The sequence below is a fragment of the Cloeon dipterum genome, chromosome 2, assembly GCF_949628265.1.
Source record: "Cloeon dipterum chromosome 2, ieCloDipt1.1, whole genome shotgun sequence".
NCBI classification, from domain to species: domain Eukaryota; kingdom Metazoa; phylum Arthropoda; class Insecta; order Ephemeroptera; family Baetidae; genus Cloeon; species Cloeon dipterum.
Window position 1 is genome coordinate 33,413,383 of NC_088787.1, and position 17,485 is coordinate 33,430,867.

The 17,485-nt window shown below is 40.7% G+C and overlaps 1 protein-coding gene across 1 annotated transcript in view; it reads left to right on the forward strand.

Annotated features, from left to right (window-relative positions):
• LOC135934960 (calcium/calmodulin-dependent protein kinase kinase 1) overlaps positions 1-17,485 on the forward strand; it is a 62,786-nt gene that overhangs the window by 18,985 nt on the left and 26,316 nt on the right. The window contains exon 3 of the mRNA XM_065476959.1: positions 6,887-6,962. Coding sequence (XP_065333031.1) covers positions 6,887-6,962 — 76 coding nt within the window. The remainder of the gene's footprint in view (positions 1-6,886; positions 6,963-17,485) is intronic.

The following is a 17,485-nucleotide window of genomic DNA, read 5'->3' on the forward strand; positions in this document are numbered from 1 at the left end:
ATACAGCGGTCACGAAATTAATTCTGCTGGCGTCGGAGATGTTTATTCCAGTTTAAAACAGCGACCAGCTCGTCTTGTCGTGCGAAAATAATCCGCAGCAGGCACGTGCACCGATCTGAAAGTTATTCCGCTTGCGTCCTGCGTCCAGCCGGGCGTAAACAAAAGTTTTGTTTTTTGTTTTCCGCGCCAGAATCAATTTGGGCAAAAAGCTGCTGCTGTTATTTCTCCTTTTTGTCCAAGGGTGTCAAAGCGGGCAGCCAGTGGCCCGTGAACGCGGCGGTGTCTGCGTTACAATCCGCAGGCCCTCGCAAATTTCCAATTGAGCGCCTTGCGTCGCATTTATTACATCATCAACCTTTCAAACAAGCTTTCAAAGCTGCTCGTTTTTCCCATTTGCAGACGGGTAACACACGTACGTGTGGGTGCTGTTTATTTTTTCCTCTCATTATCTTTGCACGAATTCGAACGGCTCCTCTTTCGCATGCTCCACTTAACTCGTTAATTAAGCGCCGGTTTTGTTCGGGGTTGACATTTTGGCAGGTTCTAATTGCAAACCACCGGCAGCACAGTCAAGCAACGTTTAATTGAACGTCTGGTGTGTACAAACGCGCGGTAAATCAGTCGAGAGTCGTGCTGCTGAAAATGAGAAAATCGTCTCTCGTTCATTTAATGCCGGTGCATTCCTTTCGCGCTCGCTAATTATCGGATTCCGTGCTTCTCTCTGCGATTGAGATATCTGAAAGAGACGCAATCTGGTTGGAATTTAAACGTGATCAGAACATGCATAACTTCAAACGCATCCACCGATTGAGAGTTGAGATCTACTCAATTAATGTGGAAAAATAACTGATGCTTTGATTCAGTTAGAAATGAAGAGTTTCTATTCTTGCATCATTAAGTTGATTGCCATTTGAAAACATGTGCAAATCACCTTGATTTATTTTATCTTAACAAAAGTTCCTTTTGTTTTCTTTCTAATTCAAAACTGCAATTTTTCCTGCATTGAAACAATATATTCACATCTTTTCCTCGGTTGCCTATCAAAAAATTGTGTGTCTACGCTAACAAATGTAAATTTCTTTTATCTCTACTGCGCATTCAATATTTGACATTTTTCTAAAGAGCAGAAAGTTTTTTGTCCATGTTTAACAGATATAGTGAATTACATTAGTCTACAACTTTTGGAGCATATTGACAAACACGAAGATAACAAAATACAATATCACCGTAGTCAAACTGAGGCAGGATCACGCCGTGACTTTGGCTAAGTAAGATGTACCAGTCACGTCAGCCGCCGGTCAAAACGTAGAAAAAATTTAAAAGTAACGGAGATATTAATGGTCTCCGGCCCTTCGTTTCGTCAAGCACTATCAAACGTCAAATTTAAAATTTAGTCGGCCGCGAAAAAATGCTCACAACGCCGCCGGCCCAAAATTTGGCTGCATGCTGGTTCAGCTAGCCGCCGGCTGGTATCACGCGGCTGAGACGTCAGGATATCAGTGAAAATTGCTAAACAAAAGAATTTCCCAAAGCAATGTATATAAAAATGTCTTTGCAACACTATTAACGGATTTAAATTTCGATATATTAGTTCATAGCATTACCTAGACCTTTTCGATTTCTTTTCAGGAAGCAATTAAAAGGTTGTGGGAACGCATTGGTGTTTACTGATCATGATATGGAAAAAATGAAGATGAATCGCAGCTATATGTATAACGTTTCACAAAGTTCAAAAGGCGTTCGAACTTTTTCCTAGCTGACAGGTTGTGCAATAGTAAAACCAGTAATGGATACTTTTACTGTCGCACACTTTCCGAACTACATTTCAACTGCGCACATGCCTATTTGCCTCCGCAACAAAGCGATCGCAGATTCCTCTATCAATCCCTTTGCAAGCAAAGACGCAAAACATGTTCTTTTGCACAAGGGCAGACCATTATCCGAACACTTTGGCGCGATGCAAATTGCGCAACGAGAGCTGCACTATTCGTCGGTGCCGCCGGAACGACAAATATGCAATTTAATCCGCATTCGCTTCGGGTTTGATTAAAATTTCCGAGATGCCGCGAGACGAGCGAGGCATCCCGCCATGATTTATCGTCGTTGTCGTCGCTCTCGTCCTACATTTATACTCTCGCGCATGTAGTGCAGCCAACGCTGCTAACTTTTCTGACACTTTGCGTGTTCCTTTTTGCAGTAATATATGCGCAATGCATCGGTTTGTAGGCTTGAGTTGACCTTCTGAATGCACAATTCGCATTTGCATTCACAATAATGACGCCGCTTGCCTCTCGCTGCTGCAGATGTTTGTTGTGGCAAAGCCGAGAAAGTCGTCGGCGTGTATTCAAGCAATTGCGTTTTATTGTTCACGTTATTCCTGCACTGCTGTTCAAACCTCTGCACTTCATGAAAGAGCATCATGTTTGATATTGAAAGTTCAATTCCCTTACTTTGTTTAACGTTGCAAACCCATTTACGCTGTTTGTTAGTGTCAAATGCAATCGGTAAAGACACCTTACATTAAGTTACTATGTTTCCTTTTGCACACATAAATATATAAATATTAAAAGATTTGTTGGTTAAATTTTTGCACTGCTGGTCATATTTTCATAATTTCATAAAATAAACTCTGAATACTGTCGCTCTCATTTTGTAGGAAAAATACTGCACCAATTAAATAGAACAAAACATTAAGTCAAATGACCCTGACTTCAATTAAAATTTTCATCATACTGAAAAATGAATTTTAATCAATTTCACTCCAAAAAAGGAAAAATTAATGAATAAGAAATGTTAAAAAAATCAGCAAACAAGAATTAAATTAATCAATCTTTTGTGTAAATCGTTTATGTACTTGTCAATTTCATTAATATTAGGCAAAAATATGAAGTACAATAGCGCCACATGAAGGTTTTACGTATTTTGAAACACAACCGTGCCAGCCTGAAACGCAAACAAATTAATCTGCATCAAAAACGATCAAAAAAGCCTCCTCCTTCTCTTTCAATTGGAATTAACTGTTAAATATTTGACGTTTGATGTATCAAATTCCAACTTCAATTTAGGCGTATTTGAACGCTGCATGCGCAAATTCGCAAACTTTGTCGATCGCGTCACTGCGTAATTAATTTCGACGCTCCACGAGAGCAAATACAACATCATTAGCGAACGTCCATGCACAAATAACAAAATAAATGGAACGTAGCCCGGCGTGCGCCTCGACGCTTTCAATAAACCCCTTTGATGCACTGATTAGATAATGGCAGCAAACATTTGTTCGGCTCAATGGGGAAAGCAGCCTTTTCAGAGCAAGCCATTTCAAACGAATGAAAACTGGAAAAAATTGAAAGAGCGGGAAAAGCAGAAAATTATCCAGGCTTTTCCTCCTTGCGCTACGCGATTATTTTGAACTGCGCTTTTCATTTCAATCGATTTTAAAGGCACACTACAGCACTACAGTTTCGCTTTTAAGTTGAGATGTTGATTTTCTATCTTCGATTTTCGATGAAATGCAGCTTCCTTGGTGCATAGCGATCGGTTTATCATTCGCAGTTTTCCGCAGTAATACGGAAAAAAAATTATCAGCTTTTGCTACATACCAAGGATTCTGCATTTAATTTAAACTGAAAAAATGTGATGACGATGGTGAAAATCAATTAGAAAAGAGGAAAAGTACAAAAAAGAAGATAAAACAAATTATGAGCATTTTATGATAGTGTAGTGGATGACCTGCTGCCGTTATTCCATTTCGCCTTAATGTCTGGTGTGCTTTCCCAAACGATGTATAGTGCCTCATGTTTCAATTTTTCTTTTTCAGCTTGAAAAAGCTTTTAGCTGGCGGGAACAAAGCGGGAAAAGAAAGAATGAGAGGCACTTACTGCCGGAAATAATAGCCGGGCGCTGCTTTTTATATTGTAATTGAAATCAACGAGGGGACGCCTCAATGCAGTAGCTTTGCTGCCTTTGACTAGAGAGCTAGTCGGTGCTGCTGCTGGGGAAAAGGCTCATGCGCGCCTTTTGAAATGCTAAAGAGAGCTATAACCGCGCTTTTTGTTGTTTGGTTTTCAATTAGCAGGCACGGAAAGGATAAAAAGCAGAGTTTGCTGCGCAGAAAAAAGGTTCACGTGCTCCCTGACATTCACTTGGAAATGAGGCAGAAAAAATTAGCACAGGCACGAATTTAGGCCTCGTTTTAATTTGATCTCTCCGTGAGTAATTTTAAAAGCACAGAATCGAAAATTTCTGCAAAGTGCCTTGATATATTTTCCCATTTGAAAATCAAATTTTCAAAACAATTTACTCTAAAAACGAGAGAAACATAGCTTTTTGACGAACCAAAGCTCAGAATTAACAACTTTCCACTGTATCTCCAAAGCAAATAAAATTAAACAACTTGCGAAAGGAATTGGATTGTAGACACTGACTTGTTGGGAACGAAAAGCATTGAATTCAAATTAGCCAGAGAGAAGAAAGTTTTCGCACAATGGCAGCAGTTTCATCCTTGGCGCGTAATTGGCTGCAATCATCGTCGCCTCCACGCGATTGTTGTGCAAAACACACAGTGTACGAATTCTAAACAGTATTGTATATAATGTTTGCGCGAATTATCCGATAATTGCGTGGCCCTGGCGACTTGACTCGGACAATTTGGCAGCCAAGGCTGATTCAATTCGTTTGTAATTGAACTATGTATTTTGGGCTATAGGGTCTGCAATTATCGAATTTAATTTAAACGGTGGAGAAGGAGAAGGCCATTGAATATAAATGTTAGTTTAATTTAATAGCGTTCATTACGCTTTAACTGTTAGGCGGGGAAAATTAAATTTTGTTTTGTAAATAATGAGTTTTCCTCACTGTCAGCCACCAACCTTGGCCTTTTATTCGGGTTTTTTTTATCAACTGTGCACTTGTAAATCAGTTGATTGAAAATTCAATAGCATGGGTACATATTAATTGGCTATGACGTGACATTCGACGCACTCCAACAAAAAAATGTTTATTAAATAGTTTCTTCAATTTTAATTTTTCAACATTTTCATTGTTTAAAGGTCATGTTATATTGTTAAAATCAAAGACGTGCGGTTAGGAACAAGTCAATTTCTAAAGGTTACAGTTTTAGCTCTGTATTTTTGTCATTATTTTGCATGTAAATGTTTATTTAGAATAAGATGCTTCCTACTCGACCGGGGAAAGCTTCTTGAAAGTCACCTTTGATTTTATCAATGACGCATAATTTTTCGCTACAAACAGAGACAATCGATCGTTTCACAATCCTTGTTGCGTGTGCAGTGACAATGAGCACTGGGTGATTGGCAGCGGAGCTTCCTCCCTGATCTCGCGAATGTGCGGGCTATGAGAACGTGTCGTTGCAAAACCTGAGCAGACTATGATATCCTCCTTGAATATGGATTTATGGCTCTTCGGCGATAAATCCCGCCCACAGCTGCCTTTGACATTTACACCGTTTGCGCTGTACTCTGCTCTCGCTCTGCACGGCGTTTTGTTTTTTGCGACGACAACGCAGCAGCGGCTGTAAATCACGCGTGTTCTCTTTTTAATCCACACCGAGCGCACCAACTTATCCCGCTGTTGATATCACCGGCACGACAGGTGTGACGTTATCCTTTCAATCTCCCCCATCCCAAAATGTGATCAATACAGGAATTTTCTTTTTTCCTGGGGTTTGTTATATTAATTTGATTAATTTATTTTTTATTTTGCTCGGTAACTTCCAATACACACTGACAGTAACGACTCAGAACTAACAAAGGGACCAAAAATCTAGGCTATCGTAAATTTATTTAAAGTGTTCCAAATTGTTTTAAAAATGATGAGTACGTAACCAAGGAAAACATAACGAAAGAAACGGGGGAATCCCATTTGACGTCAATAAAGTGAATCGACTCAAGGTAGCAATTTATTATTCATTGCTCTTTTGCTTCAGTAGTTTGGAATGATTGTTATTTGAAGAAGGTATAATTTATGCAATTAATTGATCCGATTTTGTGGGTGTGAAAATACAAATTACTAATAAAAGCGTGCCGTATTTTTATGGCAGCTTCAAAATCTTACATTTTCATTGAAATTATCCAATTAATGCACCAGGGCTTAAAAATAGAAAACCTTAAAAGCAACGTTTTAAATTTTCCTATCCTTTAAACTCTACTTTGTAATGGTAGATTTCATGTTGTTGTACACCGTAGGTGTCTAGTAAATATTCTAATTTAATATATCCTGTAAACTTCCTCACATGCTTCAACCGTCGTCCTGGACCATTTTGTTGGCTTTCAATCACATTTTTAATACAATTTTAGTACAGCAATAAAAATAATTAGCCAGAGAGTTCCCAGAAACCGTCATTTTCCGTACGCATTTTCCTTATCATTTACAAAGCAGATCGTCAATGTCATTAATTATAAAAAACCAATGCGGCTTGGAAATTATTTTTTATTCTTTACAGTTTTCTTTTAAAAAGCTTAAAATTTCATGATACTAATAATTAAATTATTTTGAACTGTAAGTGAAATTTTGAAAGTAGCAAACATTCAAAACAGACCGCAGTAAGCCAAATATTCGCTGTGAGAACTTTTCTGCGCAAAAAGCTTTGTACATCGATGAAAATATATTTTGCGCCTCATACTCGGTGCAAATCCGCAGAATTTGGCTGCGAGCGAGAGGGATTAGCATCACCTGCAGCGAACATGATTTTTCCCACGGCCCGCTCGTCTCTTTGAGAAGAAGTGAGATATATGCGCGGCGGCATACCTTTATCCCAAAATCAAATGTCAGAGTTGAGCAAGTACCGCATATTTCGGTGTCTTGAAACTTCTCTTTGCAGAGCGACGAACGCAAATACACTTCTTGAACCGTGTGCTCTTGATTGCAGGTTCGCCTCCGTGGGTGGGAACCAACCCCGCCGCCCGCAGGGATGTTCGAGCGCCCAAGATCGGAGATATTCCGCGGTGAGTACTCAATTAAAAGTTGTAATCCGCCGGACCCATGTTTCTTGTTCCTCCCTCCGCGACGCTGCCTGAACTCACAGATTGTGACGGCTTTTCGGCAAGGAGAGTTTCCCACGAGCGAAACACTCTGCTTGTTCTAACTTAGTTTTGCGCAAACTTAAATCCCAAGAGGGAGAATTTAAGTACCTTCTTGTCCATCACAGCTGGCTTTTCAACCCGCTAAAATATAGGGCAAGCACTTCAAGACTTAAAGAAATAATTGAAAATCAGCTTCGGAATTATACAGTGTTTTTCAAAAGAAATATCAAAAAACCTGCAAAAGGAGTTCAGATCGTCCCATCCTCTTACCAAATTTCGCACTCTCTAATCAGACGTCTGAAATAAATAAAATGGACGAAGAAATGAAAATTCACGGAAATCGTTAGCATAAGACTGGTGTGCGCCAGTGTCTCTGAACAACAGAACCAAATCGATTGAAGATCAAGAAAATTAAGTTCAAACACTGTGATGCCGATATTAATTACTTCTACGTATATGAACTTGAAATTTGTTAATATATCAAAACTATGCAAGCGTGAAGAAAAAGAACTCCTATATAGAATTATAAAAATTTAACGCACATATTCACTTTTTACATTAGATAAAATTGCTGCAGAACATACACACACACACACACACACACAACAAAAGTCTTAAAAAAAAGATGAAATTACGAATGTGCTCGTAATTAGAAACGTGAAAAATTATTCTTGACGGTAACACAATACCATTTTGCATACGTTTATTAAATTTAAACAACTGGTTAAATTTGGTGGCAAATATGGCTCAATAATATTGTATAGCCTATGGTCCGTGCGGCCTCGTTTCTTTTTTGCATCAGGATGCGTGGCACCTGCATCTGCATCACCCGCATTTTCTCGAATTTAGATTAACACCCGCGTGTGCCTTTACCTTGCATCCAAAACGCAGAGTTGCAGAAATCCGTGTCGACGTTCAGTTTACGTCTGCACAGCTCCGTCCCGATAAGGATCACGCTCCATCTTGACAGTTTGTCCCAGGCTACGCGGGACACCTGTGTGAAGCCGTCCGGCGCCGGACACCTGCAAAAGCCGCAGTTGCGATGGTCCGTCTTCACCATCTCGCCATCGCATACGTCCACTTCCGCTCCTGATTCCTCGTTTTGTAATTGGGATCTCACGGTGTATTTTACAGACTCGGCAACATTTGATTTAGACAAACACCATGTGTTTTCTGTCTCGGTGAGGAAGGGAGACAACTGTACATAGGCGTGATAAGCGCGCTTCCTAAACACCTAAGTAACAAATCAGCCCATTTTGGTAAACTCCTTCATAAAAAAAAAAAATAAATTTGTTTTTGTCGGGGTATTGAGTCCATTAATTTACACAAATTAGTGTTCTATGTTATCGATTTCCTGAGTAATCACCACATATCCACTCAATCCTTCCAATAATATAATTGGAAATAACGACTGGGAACCTGGACCAGCGGATGGAGAAAGAAAATTAGATCAATGATTTAAGAATCAAATAATATGATTTTACCTTTCCTTTATTTTATAAATTTTCAATAATAAATAAAAAAAGGTGCAACAGCCCGAGAAAATATTTATTTCTCATGGCGTAACCAAAATCTCCCATCGATTTGACACTCCTGAGAATGCCTTAATAATTTCGAGCAAACAGCCTGTAATTATATTACTAACAATAAAGTTAATTATCAAAAAAATCTTTTTCGCACTCGTCATCCTCTGCCGCAGAATGCATTATTTATCCCTGACTGGTGCAGGAAAGTTGAGCCATTATCGTCTGCGAAAGTCGTCCGTTTCGGTCCAAGTTTTCTTTTTACTGCTCTGTTCGCCGTCACCAGGGACACAAATAAGCAAACTGCGAGGCCAAACAGAGCGGCTCCCGTCGGGATTGGAGCGATATCTGGCCGCGCGGGCGTCAAACCGGGAGAGTTCCCGCGGGCATCCTCTGGCACGAGCGACGGACGCGTCAAGCGCCATTAATTGCGTGTGCTGTCAAAGTGGCCTCTAATTAATTTCACACTTGATCGCCAGCTCTCGACATCTGACGGCGCCCTCCAGTCCAATAATTGCAATTGCCTGCGCCACGAACGGTGTAAAATTAATCTTCTTTGACGTTGTGGCTGCGAAACCCAATCAATTAACAAACAAAAAACTCTTAAAAGTATTTTTTAACTACGGTTAAATTAATTTGCTGAAATATAAAACTTCGAACATAGATCATCTTACGGAATTGCCAATTTTTTTAAGACTTGGCACGAGGCACTGCTGTTAGTAAATGAGAGAGAACACAAACATGCAACTGGGGGCTGAGGAAGTGGGGCCTGCAACTTCAACTCTCTCTATCTCTCGTTTTCGGGGGTTGGGGATGCGAGAGTGGCGAGGGGTAATGGTGCTCACTCAGCAACCCCTTGAATCGGTTGCCGTGGCGACCGGCAGCACGCAGTGGTGCCAAAGTTGCCGTATTCGGCGATAATTGCATCAAAAGTTGCGAATTGCCACTTTGCGCTCGGAATCCGCTTTTCTGTCGGTAGGAATTAAGACGATCGGCGGGCCGGCAAAGAGCTGCCTGCCACCCTCAGCCGGTGTGGGATAAGCAAAGGCGCGCAACGAGGGAAGCCAGGGACAAATTTTCGTCTAGAGTGGCGTGGGGTTGCTTTTGACAGAGCTATTAAGAAGCAAATAATGGCACGTATTCTCTCCCTCCTGTTGCTGCTATTGCAAGGCACTTGAAACGAACGGCAGTTGATGGAAGTTCGTTAATTGCCTTTTCTGTTTAGTGTAAATTTTAGAAATTATTACTTCTCAAATTTATTTGTTTGCTAGAATATTGAACTTGTTTGAAACGTGGCAAATATTTGGCAAAAGAGAATACGTTTTAAATAGATTTGCCAAAAACAAAATTATTTAATGTCAAAAATTACATTAATTTACTTTTTTAATGGCTTCCGCTGAGGCAAGTTGATAATTCTATACACAGTCCTATTGATGAGGTCTGGTGGTGTGAGCCGAAACCTAGCTAAACAGCTGGAAGCATAGTCTAAAAATATTCAAATTTTAAAAGGTAGAGATGAGCTAAAATGTCTGCTGCACATTTAAAAAGTTAAGTTAATTTTCCACACTATCTACGTACAGGATCTGATTATTATGTTTATTTATCTTATTAAGTTTTAATTAACTATGTATTTGCATAAACATAATATTTTATAAAATATTCTGTTGATATAAATTTCTTATAACATTTTATAACAACAATATAATAATTTGTTTTTTACATTTTCAACATTAAATTTTCCTAATTTTTATTTTATTATCTCAAACCAATAAATATACAATAAATTACTTTTTTCTTCTTATTATTTAACGCAACACGGAATTACAAAGAATAATATTATGAATTGACATATGATACATATCGAGATACAAATGCCGCATGTAAATTTAAATAAATTGATGTAAAATAAGCTAATTGAAAATTAAAATTCAATGTCAATTATCACTTATGAGTTTAATCCCTGATCAATAATGTCGTTTCAAACCAGAAATCCGGTATCAATTACCCAAATTTTTTAATCTTCATGACAAGAACAATATATTACCTAAAATTCTTTACCGCATACACACTGCACTGCACCCACCGCAATATTGTTGAGTTGTTGTTTATTTAAAATTTTAAAACAGTTTATATCCTCTTCCCCAATTAATCTGGTGTTCGTGTAAAAAAATTGTAACGTTCGAGTGGCAAAATCACAGATTTAAGAGGCTTCTGCCGTAGTAAGTAAAAAATCTATCGGGGCTGCGTGGACACAATCTTGTAAGTTGCGAAAGTCAGGCACACGATTTGCGCGGCGGCGATTGGCGCAGCCTGGAATGGGTTGGCACGACTGGCGGTGGGCTCCTGGAGCCAGAAAGGAAAAGTCCACATCCGAGTCAGTACGTTGATGGCAGCCCCCACGAGATGATGTAATGCTTTACCTCATAACAACCGCGGAAGGCGAGCAGTGAGTATCCAATTCATTTTTGACTCGTTCTATCTGATATATTCAATAAAACACACGTCGCATGTTCTACGCAACCTCCAAGACTATTATTTCAAATTTAACCAAAAATAAATTGTAAGAATTTATTTGGAATTTTTTCCGGTTAGCTCTGACAATTATGTCGCCTGCACAAACTTCGTGCGAGAAGATTTGTGAAGAAAGTTGGGCCCCTTTGTGTGCTTTTCTATTTCGGGCTTCGCACCAGTCCGCTTCTGCACGAAGTTTGCGCGGATATTACAACCTTTTAATTGGTCTAACTTTTGACGACCCAAACTTTCCGCACGTGCCGGAGCTTAGACGTGATTTTCTTTGAAATCAGGCTCACCTTCTTGATGTTAGAAAGTCGCGGCAGCGACCGTTAAAAGCATCTCATGTAGTCAGTTTTGAAACTGAATTTATAAGAGAAGTTTTGACATTTTAAATGGTCGTGCCTGAGAAGTTCAAACTGTGGAAAATTCAAAGTGAAGCGTAATTATCGTACGAGCTATCAGAGGCAGAAATTACATCTCCCAACCTTACACACTCGAATGGGCTTTTTGAAAGTGCTCAGCACAATCAGAGGTTAAGCATTAAGCAATCGACAAGCTGACACGAGAAATTGAACTGCAAGTCTAACCGAGTGTGAAGGCACATGTCACACACACCAACTCGGCTCTAATTTAAATCGGAAAGGTGAATGAGTGGCTGTCACCTGACATACCACAACTGCCGTCACCGCGCCGATCACGCCTGCAGCAAGCGTCGCGGGGAAAACACACGCGAAATTCGATTCGGGCCGGCGCAAAACACAAATTTGCACTCTCGCCCCGTGGACGGAAAAACCGCAATGCGCCGCGCTCGACACCTTTGGCTGCTGACAATTTGGCGCACTATGCCGCCAGAGCAACCTGCCGCGCACTTGACTCGCTCGCTGCTTTTACGCCCGGCGATCCTTTTAAGTGCCTCGCCGTAAGTCGGTGGCAATCAACAGCCCGCGCTGCCTGATTGGTATTCACGGCCTCCCCAGCCCCTATAGAGCGCCGAGGGTGTCCTCAGAGCGGAAAAAATACATAGCGATACAGCCGCCGTCGCGCTGTCTCGGCTCGCGCGATTGAACTTTTCACTCGAGCAAATTAAGTCTGTTCACCAAGCGAAGTTGGCTCGTTTGCAGCCCGGAGTTTCTTAAGCTTTCTTTACTTTCGAGGAGATTTTCATGGCCAATTTCGGCGCGAGAGGGAGTGAAAAGTTGCGCAATATTTGAACGAGCGCACGCTCACCACTGATGTGTTTTTGCGGGCAAAGAGATTTTTTATTAAAAAAGTACAAATGGCCTGAAAGCTTGGAAAAATGCACGTTGAGAAGTTTCCTAATTCAATTACTAATTTTTCTCCATTGGATTTACCCTATAGCTAACGAAGACTGAAAATGCGCACTTCAACCTTTTTGCGGACTGACAGCTTAAGAGAGTTTTCTAAACAGCAAAGAGGAGGTGTCAACGTCAGCTTTGGCCTTCAGTCGAGTCAAAGGGAACAATCGCACATTGATTTCTCTAGCGCGTAAGAAAACATCCATACACGCGTCGGGAAAACCCATTAGAACTTTCGTATTCGCTTTTGCAAAATTTAATCGCGGACACAAGAACAGTGAAAACAGAGCAGGCGGAAAATAAATTGTATGGAGCATTTAGAGCGGAAAATCTCTCGATCCTTCCTGCGCAGTTTGGAGAAAATAATGCCGCCCCATCTGTTTGATCTATTTGAAGAAGTTGTCCGACCAACTTTCTCCTCAGCGGTACAACATTCGGCCCGAATATTAAAAAAGAGACGCAAAAGTTTGAATTATAATCTCAGAGTGCATTCGAGAATGCTCAGAGAGGCGAGTTTCGTTTACATGGTGTCGCACAGGCCGGCGATATCTTCCAGATTGTGCTTTCGAAAGCTGCTTTAGCTCCAGTGAATCTGGACATCGTCAAAAAGTGGGCATTCTCCCTCTCCGCACCAAAAGCAAAACAGCTTTGATCAGATCCACCAGCAACGCCCGGACGAGCGAGCGCAATCTGGAGGACGCAAAAGAGCAGCCTGGAATAATTCTCTGCGAGCACGAAAAAGCCGAAAGTAATAACGCGAAATATATTCCAGCTGCTGGGCAAACGGAAAAGGGACCAAAGAGTGCGTGCAAAATGAAAGGTAAAGCTGCTTGTTTGTTCTTATATTTTTTCATTTCGCGAGCTCCGAGCAAATACGCCCGAAATCGCAATGCCGAGTCAGGCGCGTGTTGTGCATGCGGAATTAAACACTCGAGGGACCCCTCTCGTGGAGAATGGTAATTTTTGCTGATAGGGTGCCAACAACTGGTTTTGCGTAGTCATCCGTTGTGCAGCGCCAAACTTCAAATAAAACTTCAGATGAAAACAAAAGAGATTTTGGCTTAATTTTCTGTGGCAAAGGCCAAAACCAAAAATAGTAGTACAGCTATTTTTTTAACTTACTGTCTTTGAAGTACGAAACACACCAATTTAAAATCCCAAGCAAAAGGGGTATGCATCAACCTTCAACGATGTTTTACTCTAGCTAATTTCGAATCAATTCAAAAAAATTTTGGTACACTATGATTTTAAAAACGAAAAAAATCATTTTCAAAGGATTTAGGGGTCGGATTAGGGTTGTTTAGGGGTTGCAAGAAAAAATACCTTGAAGGGCGTAATCAGTATTGAACATTTTGATTCAATTCAACAATATTTTAGTCACCATCAATTTTAAAAACTAGAAAATTCATTTTTAGGGGTTGAGGGGGCTGCAAAATGGGTAGATATCATTTTTTGTATCTTAGGAAATTAGGAACTTTTCTCTTTTCATTTAGATTCTTTCACATTCCCAACCTATAGATTGTTATTTGCAATTTCTTTTATTAGTTTTATGCTTGAAATGGCGCAGATTTAGATCATTTTTATTATTTTGACAGTCGCTAGCGTGATTAAAGTTCCAACCTTATTTCTAGTATTTTCACGTCATAAAAAACACATGGCTTCATCTTATTAAATTAAAACAATTCCACCCAACGAAAACCTTTCTCTTGAAACGGAAAGTGCCGGTTCGCACTTTCGTGCAAGCCGTGAATGAACGAGCAGAAGGTTTTGTCGTGCGTGTCGCAACTTTTCAAAACATGCACCCAGAATATTTTTTGGACTGGCCTAGAGATATTACAGGCAAAAAACGGCTTATGTGCCCCCGGCCCAAACGTCTGTTGCTCCGCAAAAACGAACACGCGCGCGCGATAAGGCACGCGCGTGTCTGTTTTTGCTTTCGCTTTCGGAATACACAGCGACAAAAGCTGCAACAGCAACGTTTTACGACCGCGCCGTACACTTTGCGAATTCAATACCCGCAGGGGCATAATGCGAAATAATTTTCGCTCGCGGGACGGCGGCAGCTTTACTTTCGGATTTATTGCCGTTTTGACATTGCAGCCCAACTCTGAGGCCCCGTGATGCGTGATGTGCGTGCGAAATATGTATTTAACGCATCGCGGTTAGCGAAATATTTCCTAACCTGACACTGGCCGTATTTCATTTCAACAATTTAAAAGGAACTGACCTATCTATAACATTTTATTGCAGCAAGAGATAAATTGTAAAAAAAATTATTGTACTAGGCAGCTATTGTTTCAGCCAATCAGGCTTCATCAGCAGCAATACTTTTTCTGCAAAACAAAATTAACTGATTCACTTACTGTTGAAAACGATTAACTGCAATCATTCACAATCGAAGAGAGAGAAACAAGGGATGAAATCCTTTGAAAAATCTGTGCCACACAATGTCCCCCCAACATAATTAACAAGCCAAAAATTGCATAATTTAGTTTTAAGATATTTCGGAGAGCAAAATAAAAATCACGAAAAAAAACCAGGAAACGTGTACTTGATTTGAAAACAAAGAGGAAGAAATTATATAACTGGGCTCTTGCGAAACTTTTCCGCAATTTTAAGCGCCTAAGCTGCTTTCTCAATACCAGAAACCTTCTGGAAAGCAATTAATTATACAACGCTTTTAGAGCCTCTTCCGCCCATGGTATGCTCGCCTCACTTTACACAAAAATTCATATTTCCAACGGCATACTGGGATCAAAGCTGGCACGCATTCCGATCGGATTAAATTGGCGCGCGTGGTGGCGAACAAAAGCAAGAGCAGGCAGAAAACAATATTTTAGTCAAGACGAAGGCGAAAGGAGCGGAGTACACTTTGTTAATCGATTTAGTCGCATCTCACTGATCGGCGCCCAGAGTTGACAGACAAGATGAAGCGCGGAATTAGCCAGAAGGATCGATTACCTTTCTCCTTTTCGCTGCTTTCAAGGAGATAAACTCACCGGAAAATCGGTTCTGATTGCAGCTTGTATTCCAGCCCCTTAGACGTTCAGAACCCTTAATGATTTCTATATTAAGACTGTTCGTGCGCCTCTGGCGACGGGTTTAAGAGACGTCAAAGATGCAGTAACTGCGTCCAAACTGCACTAAATACTATACTGGCCAACGGAGGCACCACTGTCGGATTTCTAAATGCACGAACATGCTGCAAAATGGACATAAATAATAATCAGATGCTGAACATAAGCCCTTTGGCACAGAAAAACAAACTTTTCGTGGCAAAGAGACCAACTTCCTGTTGCGTGGCATCGCCGTTCACGCACTGACGCCCCATCAATCTTTGTCGAGATGGCAAAATTCAAAGAATAGACTCCAATCGCCATCAAGCCTCCGCATCTTCCGGCGGGCGGGGGTGGATTCATCCCTCGGCCGGGCGCGAGAACGTGCGGCGTTGCGGATCCTCTGAGCAAAAAGCGATCCGCACGCTACCGCCGCCGCAAAAGCTATCAATTTGTATTTGCAAAGGGAGGAAATGAACTCGGGCGGTGAGCGCACGTGTGCTGTGCTTGCTCGACCGCCCGCCCGCGCTTCCCTGGCTCACAGAATTTCGCCGAGCGGATGACGACAATCGGCGAGATGCAACTGTGACATCGGCAGCCAATGACAAACACAGCCCCCGTCTCTCGTGTGACAATGCGTTTGACACTGAATAGTGAGAATCCAAGGTTACTATCAATAATTTATTTGCATATAATTGCGTAATGAAAGGGAAATTTATTTATGCCCATATTTGCATGAGTACACGGACTTCAGCTGGAATATTCCATCTAATAAAATATCTAGGCTAAATTCTATTTTTGCTTTCCTCCCGCCAAAGATAGTTTTATACAAGATGAAAAAAACTTTTTTTCGGTACAGATTCAACAAAATGACTTTTGATACAAATTCTAAATAAGAAATTTGCCTTTGAAACGAACAAAATTCTACATGATTCCCCTGTTTCTCAAAATTCCAGGTGTGTATTTTGCGCGTTGCTGTTAACTCATAAAAATGAAATTTTCTTTATTGAATAATTTAAAAGACTTTTTTCTGTAACATTCTCTGCATGCTTCTAATTTACAATAATAACCAACATCCAAACATACTGCAAACTGTTAAGTGTTAGGTTTGGTGTACACATCATTAATCTTGATCAAAAAAAAAAAAAAAAAACAACCATTACGTTCCAACTACTTTTATATTTGACAAGAAACAAAGTCTAACTATCCGTTCAGTTCAATTTTCCGGCACATGAATTTCCAGTCGGTCCGTTTATCAGCTGCAGATGGAACGGACTATAGACTGAAAAGGGCGAAACAAAAGCGAAAATGGTTTCGAACTGGGTCCGCAGAGGCAGCTGGCACCCGCAGACTCTAATCCGCCTCGAAAGGAAAAAAAACAGCAACCGTCCCAGTCGGCTGGCCGCGAGCCAAAGGAGGGAAAAGACGGCCGAATTTTCCACTCATATTGATTGAGGAGCGGTGCACAAACACACAAAGCAGAAGCAGCGGCGGACACGGAAAAATTAATGGTGTTTGCGTCCAGATTTATTAGCCTTTCATATCGTGCGCACGTGAAAACAAACAGCACTGACTATTTTTATCGCCGTCGGCTACTTTTGTCTGATTAAAGCGTTTATCTCGTTTTCATTATCTTTGCCTCCTGGAAGCCGTCGGACGGTCGCGGTGCAATTTCTTCACCAGAGTAATTGAATTCGCAGTAGCACATCTTGAAGACGCTTCTCCTGCTCTGGACCGCACTCCTGCAATGTAAGCAGAGGTCTTGCGTTCTTTCTTTGCTTAGTGTTTCTCAAAGTTAAATCTTCCACGGCTAAACTTGGAGGGTAAACAAAACAACAACCGCAGGATCTGATTGATTCTGTTAATTAGGTCAATTCTAAAATGGAGGAACTAGATAATCAAGAGCAGAGTCGCAAAATTCAAACGAACAACTCTCGAGTTTTAACAAATTGGGCCTACATCGATTGTTTTTGTTTTCAGCTCGAGATTAAATTGAAGCGTTGTTATGTTGTAAACCAGTAATAGCGTGCTTATTT